At 48.7% G+C, this 18,112-nt stretch overlaps 1 protein-coding gene across 2 annotated transcripts in view; it reads right to left on the bottom strand.

Moving 5' to 3' along the window:
• The window catches only part of Sipa1l2 (signal induced proliferation associated 1 like 2), a 148,086-nt gene that overhangs the window by 31,169 nt on the left and 98,805 nt on the right, over positions 1–18,112 (bottom strand). For both annotated transcript variants that reach the window (XM_028767712.1, XM_028767713.1), the window contains exons 8-14: positions 17,033–17,190; positions 15,425–16,001; positions 11,663–11,937; positions 3,613–3,870; positions 2,463–2,546; positions 714–814; positions 254–357 (exon numbers count right to left, since the gene is read on the bottom strand). In XM_028767712.1, the coding sequence (XP_028623545.1) occupies positions 254–357; positions 714–814; positions 2,463–2,546; positions 3,613–3,870; positions 11,663–11,937; positions 15,425–16,001; positions 17,033–17,190 (1,557 nt within the window). The remainder of the gene's footprint in view (positions 1–253; positions 358–713; positions 815–2,462; positions 2,547–3,612; positions 3,871–11,662; positions 11,938–15,424; positions 16,002–17,032; positions 17,191–18,112) is intronic.

The following is an 18,112-nucleotide window of genomic DNA, read 5'->3' as shown; positions in this document are numbered from 1 at the left end:
TGCCTGCCCTACTCTGTACTGGGATGCACTCCACATAGCACTGAACACCACATGTGGGCACATGCTGCCATACTGTGTGCTGGGCTGTACCCCCACACTCTCAGACACGGAAATACCATATGTAGTCTTACTGTGTTCTGAGATGCATCCTATGTTCTTGAGCACTGTGAACAGGTGCGCTGCGCCACCCTCTCTATGCTGACATGCATCAATCCTGGCTAAAGGTGAGATCGGCCGCAGGCGAGGGACTTACGTGAGATAGCTTATTGGGAGACTCTTTGCAGCTTCCATCTTTCTGCAGCACCCTCTCCTTATAGGAGCTCAGGACTTTGGAAGGTGGGCCATGCCATTTGGTTTCTGTGACATAAAGAGAGTTGTTATTTCCCGCAATTTCCAGTGTTAGCAAGAGGGAGAAAAGCAGGGTTCTGATGGGTTGAAACAATCAAGCAGGACACCTTTACTACAACTTCCCAGGTCACCAGTGAGCAGAAGGAAGGGGCAGCGCTCCCACACAAGGGGACTGATTTCTCCAGGCCTCATAACCAGTTATCTGAAGCCATACTACGACTGTAGCTATGCCAGAATCACCCACAGGCACCTCACGTGGCTCACAGAGAAGCTCATCGACTATGGGTGTCAAAGTGAATGAGTGGGGACAGGGAAAAAGTACAGGTCAGGGGTGTCCTGGAGGCCGGGCCCCAGGGCTGCATTACCTGGAAGCCTGCCTCCCTCCATGAGGTCCTCATGCTCCCCAGTTCCATCACACTCCACAGAGCCTGGGCCTTGGTGCTCGAGCAGTAGGGGGGATGGGCACCTGCAAAAAAGAAGTCCAGCTATTCTTTTTTGACACCATCAGCCAGCAGAGGACACAGGGGCCAGGCACAAGATGGCTGAGGTTTCCTACGGAGGCCACCATCATTCTAGGGCTGACGCTGTCCTAGGAAACAGTTCCCTGACCAGTGGAAACAAAGTACCCTGGCTGATCTCTCCAGAGCAGAGGATGCAGTTTCACCAGGGCTGACACACAGCCAGCCTCAACAAACACTCCGCCAGCATCGAGCCGGCCACAGGCTGTCCAGCTCTGGTGGAGCACAATGATCATCGGCCTTACTTTTGACTGATGTGTGTGACACTGGTACATCAGAAAACTAATGCTTTTAAATAAAAGAAAACCTGACTCAGTCTGGATTCTACCCAGACGGCCTTTGCATTATGGAAACCAGAAAAAGGAAAACATCATCTTAGAAATGAAGGAAGTGAAGAAAATGTGTTTGTGTTGCAATGTTGTTCTCATGATCTGAATCCATGCTGTGGACCTGAAACCACACAAGGTTTTCCATTTATATAAAAACAAATCGAAGCCCTACTCTCCTCGTTTAACCATGGCTTCACTTAGAAAAGATATTTGCGGCCGGGTGGTGGTGGCGGACGCCTTTAATCCCAGCACTTGGGAGGCAGAGGCAGGCGGATTTCTGAGTTCGAGGCCAGCCTGGTCTACAGAGTGAGTTACAGGACAGCCAGGGCTACACAGAGAAACCCTGTCTCGGAAACCAAAAAAAAAAAAAAAAAAAAGATATTTGCTATTTAGCTGTGAAGAGCTCTGTCTGCCACATGAGGTGAAGAGCATGGTGTCCACTTCCAAGCCCAAACTGGACAGCAGAATGCCTGGACTTGAGTTTTGCTCTGCACCTGAAGACAGTACCATGACTGCCAGGGTCTTCCATGGACAGGAGTTTGCTGTCCACGCCAGCCTAAGGCCTCCATGGATGACTGTGTTCTGTTCACAAAAGGGCCCAGCTGCTGACTACCATAGATGGACTGGAGTCACCAAAGCACACATGTAGAACTTGAACGCTGTGCTACATGCCACCTCAAGAGTCCCACATAAGGTCAGCATGTGCTGCTCATACTGCTGACTCCTGGGATATGACACAAATCACAAGGCTCCAGCTAAGGAGGCCTCTCCGGCCATGGTGGCCACTATGTTGCTTCCTCCAACAGGAAGCAGAGAAGCTTCAATGATAACCTCATTTTCTGGCTCTCGGGAGCTGTCTCCTATTAGGTTTAGTCAGGAGAACTTCCTGAGAGTTCCTAACCACAAAGTCCCAGATCTTCCCTCTTGTGTTCAGAAGTCCATTCCGTATCACAAAGAAAACAGGGAAGACCAGGGAACACTGTCAGAGAAATGGAGTTTCCTAACAGGGCATGGAGGCACACACCTGCCATCCCAGCACTTGAGAGGCTGACACAGGAGGATTATCATGAGGTAAAGACCAGCATAGGCTACAGTGTGAGCCTCTGATTCAATCAGAAGACTCTGCACTTGCTCAAAGTGCTTGTTACAGGTGGCCTTCCATGAAACTCACACACAGGATGGCTTTTGAATGAGTCCTAGGTATAGACACAGCCCCCCTCCCACCCCCAGGGAGACAGAAAGGCAGGAAGGCTGGAGGGAGCCATACCCATCATAGCCCACTTGTGGTCGCCAGGGTCCACTCCCACCAGGTCCGGGATCACTGGATGATGACTGGTTGCTGGGAGAACTTCTGAGAGGGGAAGAAAAGCAGCAGGGTTATAGACATCGCCAGTCCCGGTTCAGCCCAACAGTCTGACTTGAGCTGTTTATAACAAATTCCCTGTGTCCATTTCACAACCAATCATGGAGATAATCTGAGCATCGGTGAAGTCCAAGATTTCTTGGCTTTATGACAGAAGTCCATCACAGGAAGGAGATATGGACTAGTGGACATTTGCTGTCTAAAGATGAAGGTGCAATGGTGGCTCCAGAGGACAGAAAACCAAGCATAGGGCAGGAGCATGCAGTCCCTGCACTTCTCTAGGCTCTACATAACTAAGGGAGGTGCTGGTGACTCCTGTCCCAGGTGCTCCCGTGTGTGCCTTCAGCACAGGGAGGCTGAGTTATAAGCCCTATGATCTTAAGCACAGAGGCCTGGAGCCCAGATGACTTGATTAATGTTAGAAGATTCCTGCTCCTCCTGGAAGCATAAACTACAAGAGGCAAGAAGGGCTACACACTTTGTTAATTCTGGTAAATATCTGTATAGGTTTACAGTGTGTAGTGTCTGGTTCTAAGCCCTTCAGTGATGCTGATCTGGGTGATCTTTAGGAGGTCCTGCCAGGGTCTGCATCCTCCTTATCTTCCAGACGAGGGAAGGACATCAGAGAGGCCCATAGGACAGCCCCACAGGCAAGGAAGACCCTGGCTCCTGGTGTGTACTGACAGGTCTACTAGAGCAGAGCCCTCAGGAAGGAATCAGCTGTCCAGAGTAAAGGCACACATCTCTAGGGTGTAGGTCACATGAATGTTTAGATAAGAAACATACATAGAATAAACTGTTTTGCTCTCAAACACAACCTATGCAAGTTAAGGTGCCCTGAGCTCTCATCACCTTCTGGTGTTACTGGATTTAACTTTAAAAGCTGTGTCCTGGGTGGACAGAGGGCGTCTTCTCTGACACCAGGACAAGGCTAGACTCTGAGTGCCACTGTGACTGAGGCTACCCCACTGCCCTGTTTGCTAAGACTCACAACAAGCTATTACAGAACCGGCCAGGCTGCTCAGTTAGTTTCTAAGGAGGGCTGTGGTGTTACCTGGTGCCATCAGGCAGCTTCCTGTCGAAGGACGTGCTCCGGGGGATGGCGGCCTGGGCCTGCTGCAGCAGTGGCTGGCACTGTAGTCGGTCAGGTGTGCCAGGCACAGGTGAGGCTCTGGAAACTGGCTGTAGGGCAGGGGTGGGCACACGGTGCCACGTGGTGTTCCTCCTGAAAGGCGTCTTGTACTCACAGGGTGTGCCCTCGCTGTCCAGCTTGTATTCCACCATGGGGATCCGGCAGAGCTCTGAGCAGCCCCTGCGGAGCCAGGAAGAGGCCATGGTGAGACTGTAGCTTCTCGGAGGACCCAGGCAAGGCCTGCTCATGGCTGAACAGGTTCCCCTGCAAGTACGCCTGTGCTTACTGGGGCCTAACTGGACAGCAGCACCTTACATCTGTCCAAAGAGGCATCCTTCCCTAGATGCTCGAAAGTGTTCAGCTGCTGTCTGGCCAACAGTCAGACTGAGATTCTAAAGGAGCCAATTATGGCTTTCTCCTGTTTGCCAACATACCACAGGCTGGCTGGGGTGGGAAGTGCTGCACGGTGGGAGGGACCGCAGCCCTTTGGATGCCATGGGTTATTGTTAGTTGTTTTCAAAGCCCTTCTGTATTCCTCCAAGTTCTGCCTACTGTCATGAGATATCAAAGCCCAGAGATGCTGCAAACCTGCTCAGTATTACATGTCAGGGTCATGGCCAGACCCAAGTGCTACAAATGTTGTCCACAGAGCTAGACATGGACACAAGACATTGTTCACCAGGGTCCAGGCATCAGTGTCAATCACTCAACTGGCCATGCTGGCTCAGCAGTCAGCTTCTGAAGGGAGTGCCCTATAGATACTCAATGTGAAAAAATTGTCTCCTAACCAGCCTTTGAAAGAGTTGATCCAAGAACATACACCCATTAGCAGATGTTAGAGTAAAGCTTGCCAGTCCCTTTCAAAAGCATTGCAGAAGAACAGCAGGAGCTTAGCATCACCTAGAACATATAGAGGGAAAACCACCATGCCCTGTACAGCCCATAGAGGCTCAGTGAAGCGATGTTGGTATAACCCACTGACAGAGTGAATGCAGAGGCTGAAGGCTCGCTTCGTGTACGCTAGCTTACATCTCTCTGGATTTTCTGAGTTTGACAGTCAATATTTAAGTTCAGATTTGCCCTGGATTGTGATGTTTTATTCTGAATGGAATCTGAGGAAACATTTACCAAAGACTTTAGTTTGTGAGTATTTTGCTATGTGTCTAGATTCAACACCTGCTGGGACTGCAGATTGGTTCACATGGCCAGAGACCTAACTGGAAATCACAAAATAGAACATTACAGTAGGAAGTACTCAGGAGGGCCACACCTGTGTCTGCTGTCACTTCCCGTGAACAGTCACCTGGTGCAGGGGAGCCCAGGCTGTGTGTCTCTATGGCTCTACCCATCTTTCTGAGGCCTGTGCTTGTAAAGGGACGACAGATGGTTGAGAATAGGGTGGTCTACTTAATTCACGCTCGTGGACTCTAGCTGTCAGCAGTACAATTTGACTTGAATCTTGGAAGAAAGAACTTACATAAATTCATACACCTTGTATTTGAGGGGAGTGTCGTGCATGAGGCAGAGCAGAACTAAGTCTCTCCAAACATCTCAAAGAGAGAGTCCTATGTGAGAGGCTTCTCAGATGGAGAGAGAGAGAGGAGAGAGAGAGAGAGAGAGAGAGAGAGAGAGAGAGAGAGAGAGAGAGAGAGAGAGAGAGGTGTGCAGTCTTCTGCCACAAGAGAGTTACCTAGTTCTCTCAGGCTGCAAACGAAGCTCAGTCACTGAGGTGCTCACACTGTACAAGCATAGGAACCAAGTTCAATCCCTTAAACCTACCCCAAACAGCAGAGGGAGCATGCGTTTGTGGTCTCAGTGCAGGGGAGGTGGAGACCAGCAGCTCCAGGGCTAACTGATCAATGCTGAGGAGGCAGAGACTGGCAGCCCCGGGGCTGACTGACAGCTACTCTAGCAAATCAAATATGCATTGAACAACTGTGTTGAGCCACAGTAGCCAAGGCCTATGACCAGATACTTGATGGTGACACCCGACCACACCCTGGCACAGGTACTGGCACAGGTACTGTCACCACTTAGCTAACTGTTCACAAGTGTTCCTCAGCGAGTTTTGCAGGTGTTCCTGGGAACCCAGTGCCTCATGTCATGCACCACACATCACATGTTCCATGTGTCATGTGCAGTTCTGAAGGACCGAAGAAGTCACCATCTCTCAGAGACTTCTCAGAAAACTCAAGAGCAGAAAAACTGTTTCTTGCGTTATAACACTTATAAGTTACACGGAGAAGGTTCCTGGTAGCTACAGATAACAAAGGGTTATCTAAGAAGGGAGCACGCGGCTGTCCATCATCTAGGCCATTGGGTAATCTATTTGGCATGGGATGGCTGCCATGTTGTCCCTGCATTCCTGTTACTGAGCGGTAACAGCATCTATGTAAAATGTAAGAAGGAGCTGGCCAACAGGAGGGTGATGGTCTTACAAATGGCTACACAATCTTCGCTATCAGGTAAAGGGGTGGTGCTTCAGTCAGCAAATCACTAAACAGTCAAGGCATGCACAGAAGAGCTGTGTAAGAACACTGGGCAGACTAAAGGGACCCATCGGGGCGAAGACGAGGCTGTCAACACTGCAGGTGAGCAGTAACGTCTGGCACTGAGCTGTTGGGAATTATAACTGAATCAATCGAACCAACAAACAACTGGACAGATGAACAAGTGAACAGATGAATTAATGAATAAACAAATGGACGGCAGAAAGAGTGAGCAAACGATGAAAACCTGCAATCTGGCGATGGCTCTGGGATTCCAGGCTCATGCTTAGAGCACAGGTATACCCTGTACTGCCAGGCACACCAGGACTGAGCATGTGCCAGGCGGCTGGGCGGCTGCTACAGTCTCAAATCCTGAACGGTTTCTACATTTCACACCAAGATTCATTAGAGGGTTGGTAAGACAAGAATAGACACAATAGCCATCTTATTATCTATACAAACAAATCAGAACTGTAATCTAAAATCTCACTTGAGTCTAGATTCAACTAACACACACACTCTCTCTCACTTGAGTCTATATTCAACTCTCTCTCTCTCTCTCTCTCTCTCTCTCTCTCTCTCTCACACACACACACACACACACACACACACACACACACTCTACCAAGCTGTTAAAACAGAATTTTCTTCCTGTTTCTCATTTCCCACCCTCCCATCTCCCTGTACTTCAGGGAGTCGGGCAGTCAGGCAACAAAGGCATGGTGCACAAAGCTTTAATTTTATAGAACACTGTGAGAGCAATCATTTTGGCTCCAGATAACCCATGGAAATCTCTTCTGTCCCGTGTCACATGGAAATGTGGACCCTTGTCAACAAAGCACAAAGAATCACAGGAGCCAGATGCACAGCCTGGAGTTTCATTTCCATTTTTATTGGACATATTTACTAAATTCGCTAGCGATGTGTGGCAAGTCATGCATGATTCCGGAGAGCCATTACCTCTCACAGGCAGTGGCCTTTGAAGGATGCCTTTACCCTAAAATGTCACTGACAGAAGAATGTGAGGGTTAGGGGTGGGGCCTCATCCTTGGAAAACAGAAAAAGAGCTTTAAAAACAAATACAAAAACAAAACCCCAACCATTTTGTGTGTATAAATGTGGGTGGGTGGATGTGTCTGTGCCTCGGTGCCCATAGGGAAATTACACGACAATCCTTTGTGTCTATTCTCACCTTCCACCTTGAGACCGGGTTTCCTGTTCAGTGATGTACACCAGACTAGCAGGCCCATGAGCCTCTGGGGTTTCCTGGCTCTCCCTCCCATCTTGCCATTGGAACACTGGGCTCACAAACTCCCAGGCTGGTCTCATGTGGGCCTAGGGATCCAAACTCAGGTCTTCATGCGAAAGCCCTGTACCTACTTAGTAATTTCTGTCAGAAAGACCTTAATCAGGCAGCCAGGGCTGTGGCTGCACTTCCTGCCCTGAGTGAGCCCATTCCTCAGCTCATTTCCATTTGAAGAATCATCCCATGATGCTCCAGGCCTCTCAGTCCAGACGTGCACAAATTTACTCAAGGGTCCTGGGCCAGCAGGAGGTCCCTTAACAAGCTTCCCCCACCAACTCCATCAAGAAACCAAAAGTGGCCCTGGTTTCTTTCAACTGAGAGCAAGGTGGGGGCAGGCAGCTGGACTGCCCTTGAGGCTGGATCAGAAAGGCTTTTGATGCACACAAACACCATCCCCACAGAAGACTTCAGTCAACTCTGCAGTGAAGGGCATAATCAGACATCGCTGACCCCAGGACGCCAGAAGTGTCCATTAACCTGAAGGCCCCTCAGGCTGCAGGCAGAAGCAGATGGGTTCTCAGTCAAATTATTTTGTCATTGATACCCTGTAAGACTATTACTGAGTTGATCTATCTATCTATCTATCTATCTATCTATCTATCTATCTATCTATCTATGAGCGAAGCACTTTCAACAGCATTGAGTAAGATTCCTTATAATTAGCTAGTTTTACCGTGTCTGTCATCCTCGTGGAACTTGTGCAGAGGACCACTGCATAATAAAAAGTCACACAGACGTGGGCACATGCGCATAACTGCTCATTTAATCCCTTTCCTTCCTAACAGGCTCTAAGAGCCAATTTATGAAAGAAGACGGAGGTAATTTTCCACGCCACAAATCAAATGTGATGTCAGAGCCTCAGGCAAATCCTGTATCCTTAACTGTAGGACTATGGAACCAAAGTAAGCTGCCCTTAAAAAGAGTTTTCAGTTTTATTTAAAAGGTTTATTATTTATTGGTGTGCAGGTGCATGCAGACATCAGGGGTACACAGAAGAAGGCACTGGATCCCCAGGACGTAGAACGAGAGGCAGTTATGAGCACCCAAACGTGGGTGCAGGAAACTAACCTCACGTGTCTCTTAAGAGCGGCAGGTGTTCTAACTCCCTAGCCATCTATCTCTTCAGGCCCAAGTTTTTTTGATTATAAAGTGCACCAAAGCATGGCTAGAATTCTAGCATGTAAGAGGCTACCAGGAGAAGATGGGAGAGTTTTGGGCCAGCCTGGGCTACTATGTAGTGGGGGCTCTGATCCCCACCAAGAAACCCAAACCAAATTAAACCCAATCGGATACAGAAAAGTCAATGGCTACCCGGTCTCCTTTTAGCAAGTCTTCTGTGATTTCTTAATGTCTATGGATGCAGGTTGGGAGTGAGGACACCTGTGGGATGCAGAGGGAGAAAGACTGCAGCTAGCTCAAGGCCAGCAGCCTCAAAACTGTAGGGTTGGGAATGCAGCTTGGTACTTGCCTGGTATTCCTGAGGACTCTAGCGACACAGGCACATAGGTACGTGTGTGAAACACACATCCTCTTTCCAACAGGGCCAACAGTGCTGCACGGTCTGCCTGTGCTGGAACATGGCTGGCACACACAGAACAGCATTTCCTGCACATCTAAGAGCTGGTTCGACAGGGCTGCAGGCCAGAGGACATCTGAACACAGCACATACCATCCTCAGGGCCCATATGTATCAGAAGTGAAAATGAATCAGGAAGAATGAAAATATTAACTTTAAAAAAGCTCAAATTTAGATTCACAAAGAGCAAGGAACAACTGAGAATCCTGCCCGACGTGTGCTGGGTTGGTTCCTTCCCCAGAGGTGAGGACACAGAGAGAGTGACTGAGTAATGTGGAGCAGAGGACTGTGTGCTCGGGGAAGGACATCAACACAAAGAATTAATTATAGGCAGATCCAGGCAGATAAGAAAGCCTCTTGGGAGGAAAAACATGCTCTTGAGGAAGAGACAGCAGCAAAAACATACACTCTGTAGTTTTGTTTATTTGTTTTAGCTGAAAAACAATTCAATATTCCTTAGGAAACTCTATTCTTTGAAATCATGTGCTCGAAATACCAGGCATAATGAGAATGTTACTATTTTTATTATCTAACAACCTTAAAAGCTTCTTATAGAGCAACAGCAGACCAAACCTACATCAGGTCTGGAAACGCTTTTCACTCAGCTCCACAGTGGTCCATCTCCAGGAGAGATTGAAGACCTGACCCTTATTGACAGAGGAGACACACATCTGTATTCTCACCACAGAGGCACTTAGAAGTTTCTGTCAAAGGTGCTCACTTACAAGATATATTTATTAGCTTCTAGCAAGGCCGAGAGGAAGCTATGCTCCCTACTCAATCTGAGTCTTGTTTTCTGAAACAGTTTTTTATCTTCCATTGCGGCTTCTTTATCGTAAGTGTGGCTCCTGGGTCCTGGGGCAAGGCAGTTGGGTCTAATGGGCAGAATCCGGCAATGTGAGGCTATGAGAAACTCCCTGTGGGGGCTTTACAGGGTTTGGACCTTTAACACTATGAAGGATTTCAGCTCTTTAAACCTTTATTTTACAAACCTATTGGCAAACGTAGGAAACTTGGCCACTGAGAGACTAGGGGGCTAGGGCTGCAGCTCAAGGGTGGAGTCCATGCTTAGTGTGCACAAGGCCTTTGGTTCTATTCACAGCATCACAAAAACAAACACATCAGGCTGGGAGCAAATGCTAAGCGCAATCTCACAGACTTTACAAACCTGGCATATTAACCACAGAGACCAAGATGCCACAAGAGCACTTTGTTTTTCTAAAAGATCCCCATTTAGGAATGAGCTCCCCAAAAGGGCAGCCATCAGAGCCACCTGTGGTTAATTAAACTGCATTAATTAAAGTGGAAAACTCAGCCACACTTCAAGTGTGTGGCAGCTGCATGTGGCTTGGGCATGGCACAGATGCGACCAGGCGTGTGCTGCTGGGAGGGAGGAGAAAGGACACCTTTGTGTCATGAGTCTAGAAGGTAGATACAGCCAGTGTACTGTCCTCATAAGAAACTCCCCTTTAATATGACAGGAACTTGGGGGAGGGTATCAGGGACGGGGTGGGAAGGGAGGAGGGAGGAGAAACTGCAGCTGGGGTGTAATATATGAGAGAAGAATAAATTAATTAAGAAGTGACAGAAACTCCAGTGAATTGAAAGCAATCGCTTTTCCGTCAACTAAAATGTAGAAGAAACACTAATTATGCAAGTAAGTTCTGAGTACTCTAAGGGATTGGGTCCCTGTGGTGGAGATATGAAAGAACTTTAGGATGTCTCTGTTCCCCTAATCCCAGCCTCCTGCATCCTCTCAGCAGGTAAACTCTGGAGCTTGCCCCCTGATTAACTGGATGGAGACACAAGCTGCATGGTACGGTGGCCACCAGAGCCCCACCACACCCGCTACCTGGGCTGTGGTCTTCAGGGAGCACAGTTTTAACTAGTGTCCTCTGCCTTATGGTCTGACTGGCAGGCAAACTTCTAACACTGAACTATGACCTTGTCATCCATGCACAGATACTAAAAGAACCACACAAAAAGTAAAACGTTAATGTTTTAAATACATTTATGACTCTCAGCAGTTCTTGCTAAAGGTGCAGAGGTTGGACAGACCTAGTGGTGTTGCCTTGAGGCTGAGAACCACGATCATCTGCCCGCAGCAGATAGACCACGTCCCACTTCACACCCGTCCCTTCCCACCACCTGTGTATCTCCAGGCCTTCCAGTGGTTTTTCATGACAGGTCACAGGGATGATGCCCTGTCCCCACCCAACACCTCTGAGGCTTCAGTGTGAGAACAGCATGGCCCCCAGAATCTGTCTGCTGTCCCACATTCCTCCAGATGGGCAGCCCTGTCTTGTTAATAACTACACATCTTGATTTGAGGTGTGTAGGCCATGAAGGCTACGCTGAGCACACTCAGTCCCAGTAAGCCTGGTGAGTCAAATGGACCCACCCCCTGGTCTTGGTGACTTAGTTTCATACACAATATCTGGCGTCACTCTTTACAGTGGCAGTGGTGCATGTCACACGCCCATCTAAAGCACTAATGGCTCTCATGGTCCACAGAGACATCTCACTAGCTCTCTTGAGGATCCTGCAGGCAGTCAGGAATGCCCTGGTGACAGTGCACACTGCCCAGCCTCCTGGTCTTACCTGCGGGGAGAGCCGTCCTCGTGGGGCTGGATGATAACCACTTTCACAGTCACAGATGTCCGCAGGAGGTCAATCATCTGCTCGTGGGTCAGCGTGGCCACGGCCACCTTGCAGATCTCCACGAGCCGGCTCCCTTGGCGAAGGCCTGCCTTCCAGGCGAAGCCGAACGGCTCCACGTCGGCGACGATCCCTTCAAAGTTCACATGGAAGCCAAGCTGGCCCAGCCCGTTCCTTCTCAGGGTCATCTCCACAGTCTCGCAGCCTCTAGTAACTATCTGAGGGGATGGAAGCTGTTAGGCAGGTTTGGTCTTTCTCCCTGGCTACCACAGATGAGACCCTACTGGGGACCCACATGCACGTATCTAAGCAAGCCCCTCTCCTCTCTGGCTCTAACCTCAGCCACCCCTCTGTCCCTCCAAGTGACCTGGAAGGTATCTGAATACAGAGTTCACCATGGCTGCCCATGACAAAGAGCAACAGAACCAAAGCCCGGTTTTGCCATGGCTCGAGTGGCAGGCTGCCTGGCTGGAGAAGCCCCCGACCTGCAGCCTGTGAGCTCTGCATGCATTCTGCCATTCCCTCCACTTCCTGTCACTAACGGGACTCTGAAGCACTTGAATTCCTCTCTTCTGGACGAAGCACAACAAGAGAAAGAACGAGACCATCCTGTTCTTTACTCTGAGGCCTCCTGGGTACTTTTATCTAACTCAAACAGCAAGACATGGCCTGAAGTGGTTCTGGTCTCCTGCGAGGTGATTTGCCCCTGTGTCCAGGAAGGGCCCAGGAGGGACTGGACTGTGAGAAAAGCCTTAACTATTCTGAAGCACTGGCCGGAAGACTTCCTAGTCTGTCCTACCTGGCCTCCTGGGAGTGACCACTTATGTCCATCTGGTACCAAGGGCCCTTCTGATCAATGTGGGGCTTTGCAGGTAGCAGAGGAGTCCTATGTTCCTGCAGCCACCCTTCCTTCTGTCACCTGTGCCCTGGAGGCTAAGGGATATCCCAGGAAGCTCCAATGACACTCCTCTGGAAGACTAGGAGTCTATACAGTACCCCAAGAACACGAAAGAGCCAGTTCAGTGGCTCGGCGCCACAAGTGAGGTAATTAGTCACTGTGAGCCTCAGAGGCACTGATGGAATGTGGCTTGCAATGCCATGAAAGGAAAACACGGCTCATTAAACATCATCTGAGGATGATGACATCACGTTTTTGTGGGAAATTTCAGGTTGGGAGGTATCATCCCCCATCCCTGAAGCCCTGGGGCCAGTGTACAGGAGTTTCAGTTCAATAAACTCTGCCGTCCAGGAACCTGGCTCTGAATATACGCATTCCTCTTATCGAGCCCTGTGGCTGTGAGTGCAGCTGGGGAGCTGTGGCTTGCTCCCTGAATCAGCATCTGGCCTAGGTTTCTATGGTTACAAAAGTGCATACACTGCCAGTTGGCTTCTCCCAGACCAGCACAGATGCTGGGGACTCAACAGAAAGGGAGCCCTGGTGTCAGCCAGGAGGGAAGTTCCAAAAAGTTCAGGTTTTCACTGATCTGATCTCATTCCAACTGCTAACCGAGCAGTCCTTGAAGTCCCTCTGTGTCCAACCTCCATAGACACTTCCTCATCTCCCAACTTTGCTCTAAGCGGTCCTAACACAGTGGCTTCTAAGATGCCTGTGTTCTGGCAGAGAGAATGCAGCTGCTACCTGAAATGTAATTGGAGATACTGGGTAAACAGCATCAGCTGGTGCTGTTCCTGACTTCCTCCCTAGTGTCATCGTCCCCTGCTTCCAGACATCCCTGAAGGCAGAGCAGGCTCTCCTTGTCTCTCGTCTGCCCCATGTACTTATGCAGACTCAGTGACCCCGTGAAAAAAGCAGTTTCCCATCCACACACCTGGGCTGAGAAGTATGATCTGTGGGACTCACTGGACTGTACAAATACCGGACTGTACAGATAGAGGGTCTTTATTCAAAGTCCATTAGATTGAAGCCTGACAGGGAAACCTCTGTCCAAGCATGGCCCTCTGAGGATGACTTTCCAGGACTCTCAGGTGGCATGCCCAAGGTCCCTCTGGGAGTGAGCTCTCCTCATGTATGGTAGTGTACACTTCTGGCTGTACTCTGTACAACAGGCAACAGACAGTAATCTCACCATCTACAAAACTGTGGGGTCCCTACCGCCTCTAACTCGATGGTCTCACGTAGACACTGCCTGCAATGACGGTAAGCACTCGAACACCCACGGACACTGGCTGATTCTACTCTCTCACGACAGCCTTGCAATAGAAGAGACTCACTCTGTGTGAGGAAAGAACAGGAAGTGGAATCCATGTCCCTTTTTAAGGATTCTCAGTTGACTATGCAGTACATCTCCTAGGGAGAGGATTTACCAATAAGATATTTTATGGCCAAAACGTGCTTTCTTCTTGTACTGAACCAAGCAATCCAAACAGCAAATTATTGGCTATTATTCTACTGCACAGACAAAGAAAATCTGAATTTTGCTTTGTTAACATTAGGAACAAAAATGTGACTGTTTCCCATCTTGGGCACAATGCTGGGGTTTGGTGTTAAAAATCAGATTAAGTCATGGTGGCACACATTTGTGATCCCAGTATTTGAGAGGCTGAGGCAAGAGGATCTCAAGTTTGAAGCTGGCCTGGGATATACTGTAAGCTCCAGACAGCCTGGGTTACATAGAAAGACTCCATGTTTTATCTTTGTGTGTGTATCTGTGTGTGTGTCTGTACACATGCATGTGTGTATGGAGGACAGAGGTCAATCTTGGCCATCACTCCTCAGATGTCCGTTTCTGAGATGACGTTTCTTTATTGCGATTTGAGGTTCTCAGATTAGGTGGTGCTGGCTGGCTAGCAGGCCCCAGGGATTCTCTCATCTCAGCCTGCTCAGTGTTGAAGTGCACAGCACCATGCCTGTTCCACGTGTGCTCAGGAGGAAATTCAGGTCTTCATGCTTGTACAGTGAGCTTGTTGTTAACTGATTCAGTGGCCTTGTCCAGCCCCAGACCTTAAAGGTCTCCTCCTCTTTTCAGAGGTCTCTCTCTCGCGTGTGCAAGACTGTTGACTGTTTTTATTTTCTAACTTACTGTCTAATTTTGTGAAATGAGATATTAGCATCACATTTAACATCTTTAAATTAAAATATTTGCTAAACAAACATGCAAAAAGGGAGAGAGGGCCCAGTCATTAGCAAACAACAAATCTGTGTTTTTAAGGGCGTGTAGTGCCCATCACACAAACTTATAAAATATTTTAAATTTTCTCTTGGTTTTTCTTCAACTATTAGAGAAATGGCTCATAACTTTCTTTGAAGTTGGCTCAACTTTCCTAGTCATGTGGTTATGGGTGGCCTCTTCATTGCTTGTGTTCACTGACTCTTATTTAAAAACAAAACAGTAGGCTGTGGTTGGTCAGGCAGTAGACTGCTCAACTACCATGCAACTATCACACCCTTGGTGTGATCTCCAGTACCATACAAAACTGGACACAGTAGACTACAGCTGTAATCCAAGCACTTCTGAGGTGAAGAGACAGGTGGATTACAAGTTAAAAGTCACCCTTGGATACCTGGTGAGTTCAAAACTGTCCTGAGCCATGAGAGACTGACTCAAAAGAAAACCAGAGGGAACCAGTCCTCTCTGGAATAGCAGCTGCTTTCCCAAGCCCTAAGACCACAATGGACCTCCCTATACAACCTGCTGGGGCTCTGAGGCTGAAGCACAGACATTGGGAGACACACGCCATACTTACTACCAGTCGCTGCACTATTTCTCGAATGTCTTCAGAACAGTTATCCACTGAGGACAGCAGGAGACACTCTCCCCTTTCATAGAAGACTTTGATGCTCACTAACCCTGAAGTCCAACCAATCACGTCCCTACAGGAACAGTTAAACACGACATTCTTGGAATCCTTCTCTATCAGCATGATGAACTCATTGGAGATCCCCAGAAGACACTCAATGTCTGATGACTGGCCAAAGTCCCGTGCCACCACATGCCACGTGATGGCCCCGATGCTGAACAGGTGTGCATCCTTCCTTGGCTTTACCCGCTCTTTCTTCTTTGCCCCCAGGGTGATAAAGCTGAATTTTGCAGAAGTGTCCACTGTGGCGGTTGTGACAAAGTTCTCAGCTAAATCCTTCAAGTACTCTTGCCTTGTTCGGGTAGCCATGGCCCGGAACTTCTCTGACTTATGGGCCGCATTTTCTGCGTTGATCACTTTGGCTAAAAGGAAGTCCCGGAAGACGGCCGACTTTGGAAAAGTTACACCTTTGGGGATTGGGGGACCGAAGGGAGGGACATCCTTTGATCTGGAAACTCCAACGCTGAGGAAGGAAATGACATTGATGAGCTATGGTTCTTTCCTTTGAGGTGACACGTTCCCACACTTGTGGCACAAACCTGAAGACCAGAGTTCAGGTCCCCAGAAACCATATCAGTGAGCTCTGGGCTCCACTGAGAGACTCTGTCCAAGGAAGAAGAGCCACTGAGGAAGACTCCTGACATTAACCTTGGCCTTTCATATGCACAAATGTAAATGTGGACTTCCCCCCAGCAGGTGTGTACTCATACATACAAAGCATGTGCGTGCTCACACATACACAGGCACACACACACATGCTAAAGATGGAAAAGTTATGAAAAAAAAAAGCTGCCATACATCCAAGACAAGCGGTAAGGCAGGGAGCGCTCTTATCAACTTACAGAGAACAGTCATTCATCCTAGTGGCCTCCTAAGGCACAGCCCCAGACAGAAGCAAGGACTCGGAGCAGGTCTAACAAAGATGGTCTTGGGGCTCTGAAGCACACACAGGCCTTTGAAGTCATCAAAGCAAGTGTGGGCTCTGGGCCCCAGTGGCCCTGCGTGGGAGTCTCTAGGCTTTTACCTGCCTTTCACTTCCCTTGTGGTGGTGGATGAGCCACACCATCCTGCTGAGAGGCTGGTGTCAGCCATGGGTCCTGTTTAGCCTCTTAGGAAAGCAGAAAACTGAACCTTGCTCCCCTGAGCTGCCATGCACTTCCTTTCTCAAGGGAGGAAGGCAATTACTGCTTGCAAAAATATAATTAGAATGTTATGAGGCTGGCTAGGAAATGTAGCTCTGGGTAGAGCATGTGGCCAGCATATACAAAGCCCTGGGTTTAATTCCCAGTACTAGCAAAAATAAATAACAATTATTATCAGGCAGGTTACAGTGCCAGCAGTTGAGAGGTTGAGTTCCTGGCCAGTCTAAGCTATATAGTGGGAGAGGAAGGAAGGATGGAAGGAGGGAAGATGGGCTGAAGGAAGGAGAGAGGTTAGGTAGTTATGAAGCTAGGAGAACGGAAAGCCAAATGGGAGGCAGGGCCCCACACTCACCTGTAGCACACGTTTTCAGTGCAGGGGTTATGCACCTTCACTATTACGAAGACATGCTGGAAGTGTGAACGGATGTTCTTGGGGGTGAACGGGAGGGCGCCAGGCTCTTGGAAGACTATAGTGACAATGTCGTTCCCGATGTGCCTCTTCCTCAGAAGCTGTGCAGGAAAGGAACACCCAGAGTGACACAAAGTACACTAATATATACAACCTGCTCCTCTCAGCTGAAGAAGGAAGAGAGACACACGGAGCCCTTCCTGGGTTTCAGTGGCCTTAGGCATGCTAACAACTGGGTGAGTCACAAGCAGAAGACCCCCAGGAAGAGAAACTCAACATCCAATGTCATCAGAGAGAACACAGTCCTAGGAGGGAAGTAGGCTACCCTGGGCTACATCCCCACCTATCCCTCTTACATAGGAATCTGCTTCTGTTTTCTCTCCATTAGCTATTTCTTTCCTTCTAAAATAGCACTCTAGTGATCAAAATGCTTTGTAAGGTATGTTATAGTTTAAGCACGTGAACTTAGCGAGGAGGAGACAGTCCGAGGAGGAGGGACCGATTGCAAAAGCCCTGGGTTAGACCACAGGCTTCCAGGCTGGCTTGCACTTCAGAAAAACAATAAACAACAACAAAAAAGGACAAAAAACAAGACAGGAGGCTGCCTCCAGGGGCATCATAGGTCTTCAAACTAATTAACTGAAACTTGGCTTTTTAATGCCATCTATATTAATTTATGAATCCAGAATTCCACTACACTAGCAGCCAGAAAACCTAATCTTTTCTAATCTTGAAGAACTCAAAGTCCAGGGGAGATCCCAGAGCTGCAGTGTTGTAAACACCTTTACTTCTGACAAGGCTTCTGACTGACAAGAATGCTGCCCACTGCAGGCTCTTCCTGGCAGTTCCTGTTAGGGTGGAGTGAGGCATCAGCACACCTCACCTGGACAACCCTCTCTGCTCCTCAAGTTTGGATCTGAAGTGTCTCGCAAAAGCTCAAGCAGGAAAGCCCATGCAGCAGCATTCATGGCGGGACTCTGGCTCTGATCTCCAGGGGATAAATCTATGGAAGGCTTCTTGTGG

The sequence above is a fragment of the Grammomys surdaster genome, unplaced genomic scaffold, assembly GCF_004785775.1.
Source record: "Grammomys surdaster isolate TR1022 unplaced genomic scaffold, NIH_TR_1.0 181, whole genome shotgun sequence".
Taxonomy (NCBI): Eukaryota; Metazoa; Chordata; class Mammalia; order Rodentia; family Muridae; genus Grammomys; species Grammomys surdaster.
The sequence above is the reverse complement of the archived record's forward strand: the minus strand, read 5'-3'. Positions and strand labels throughout refer to the sequence as shown.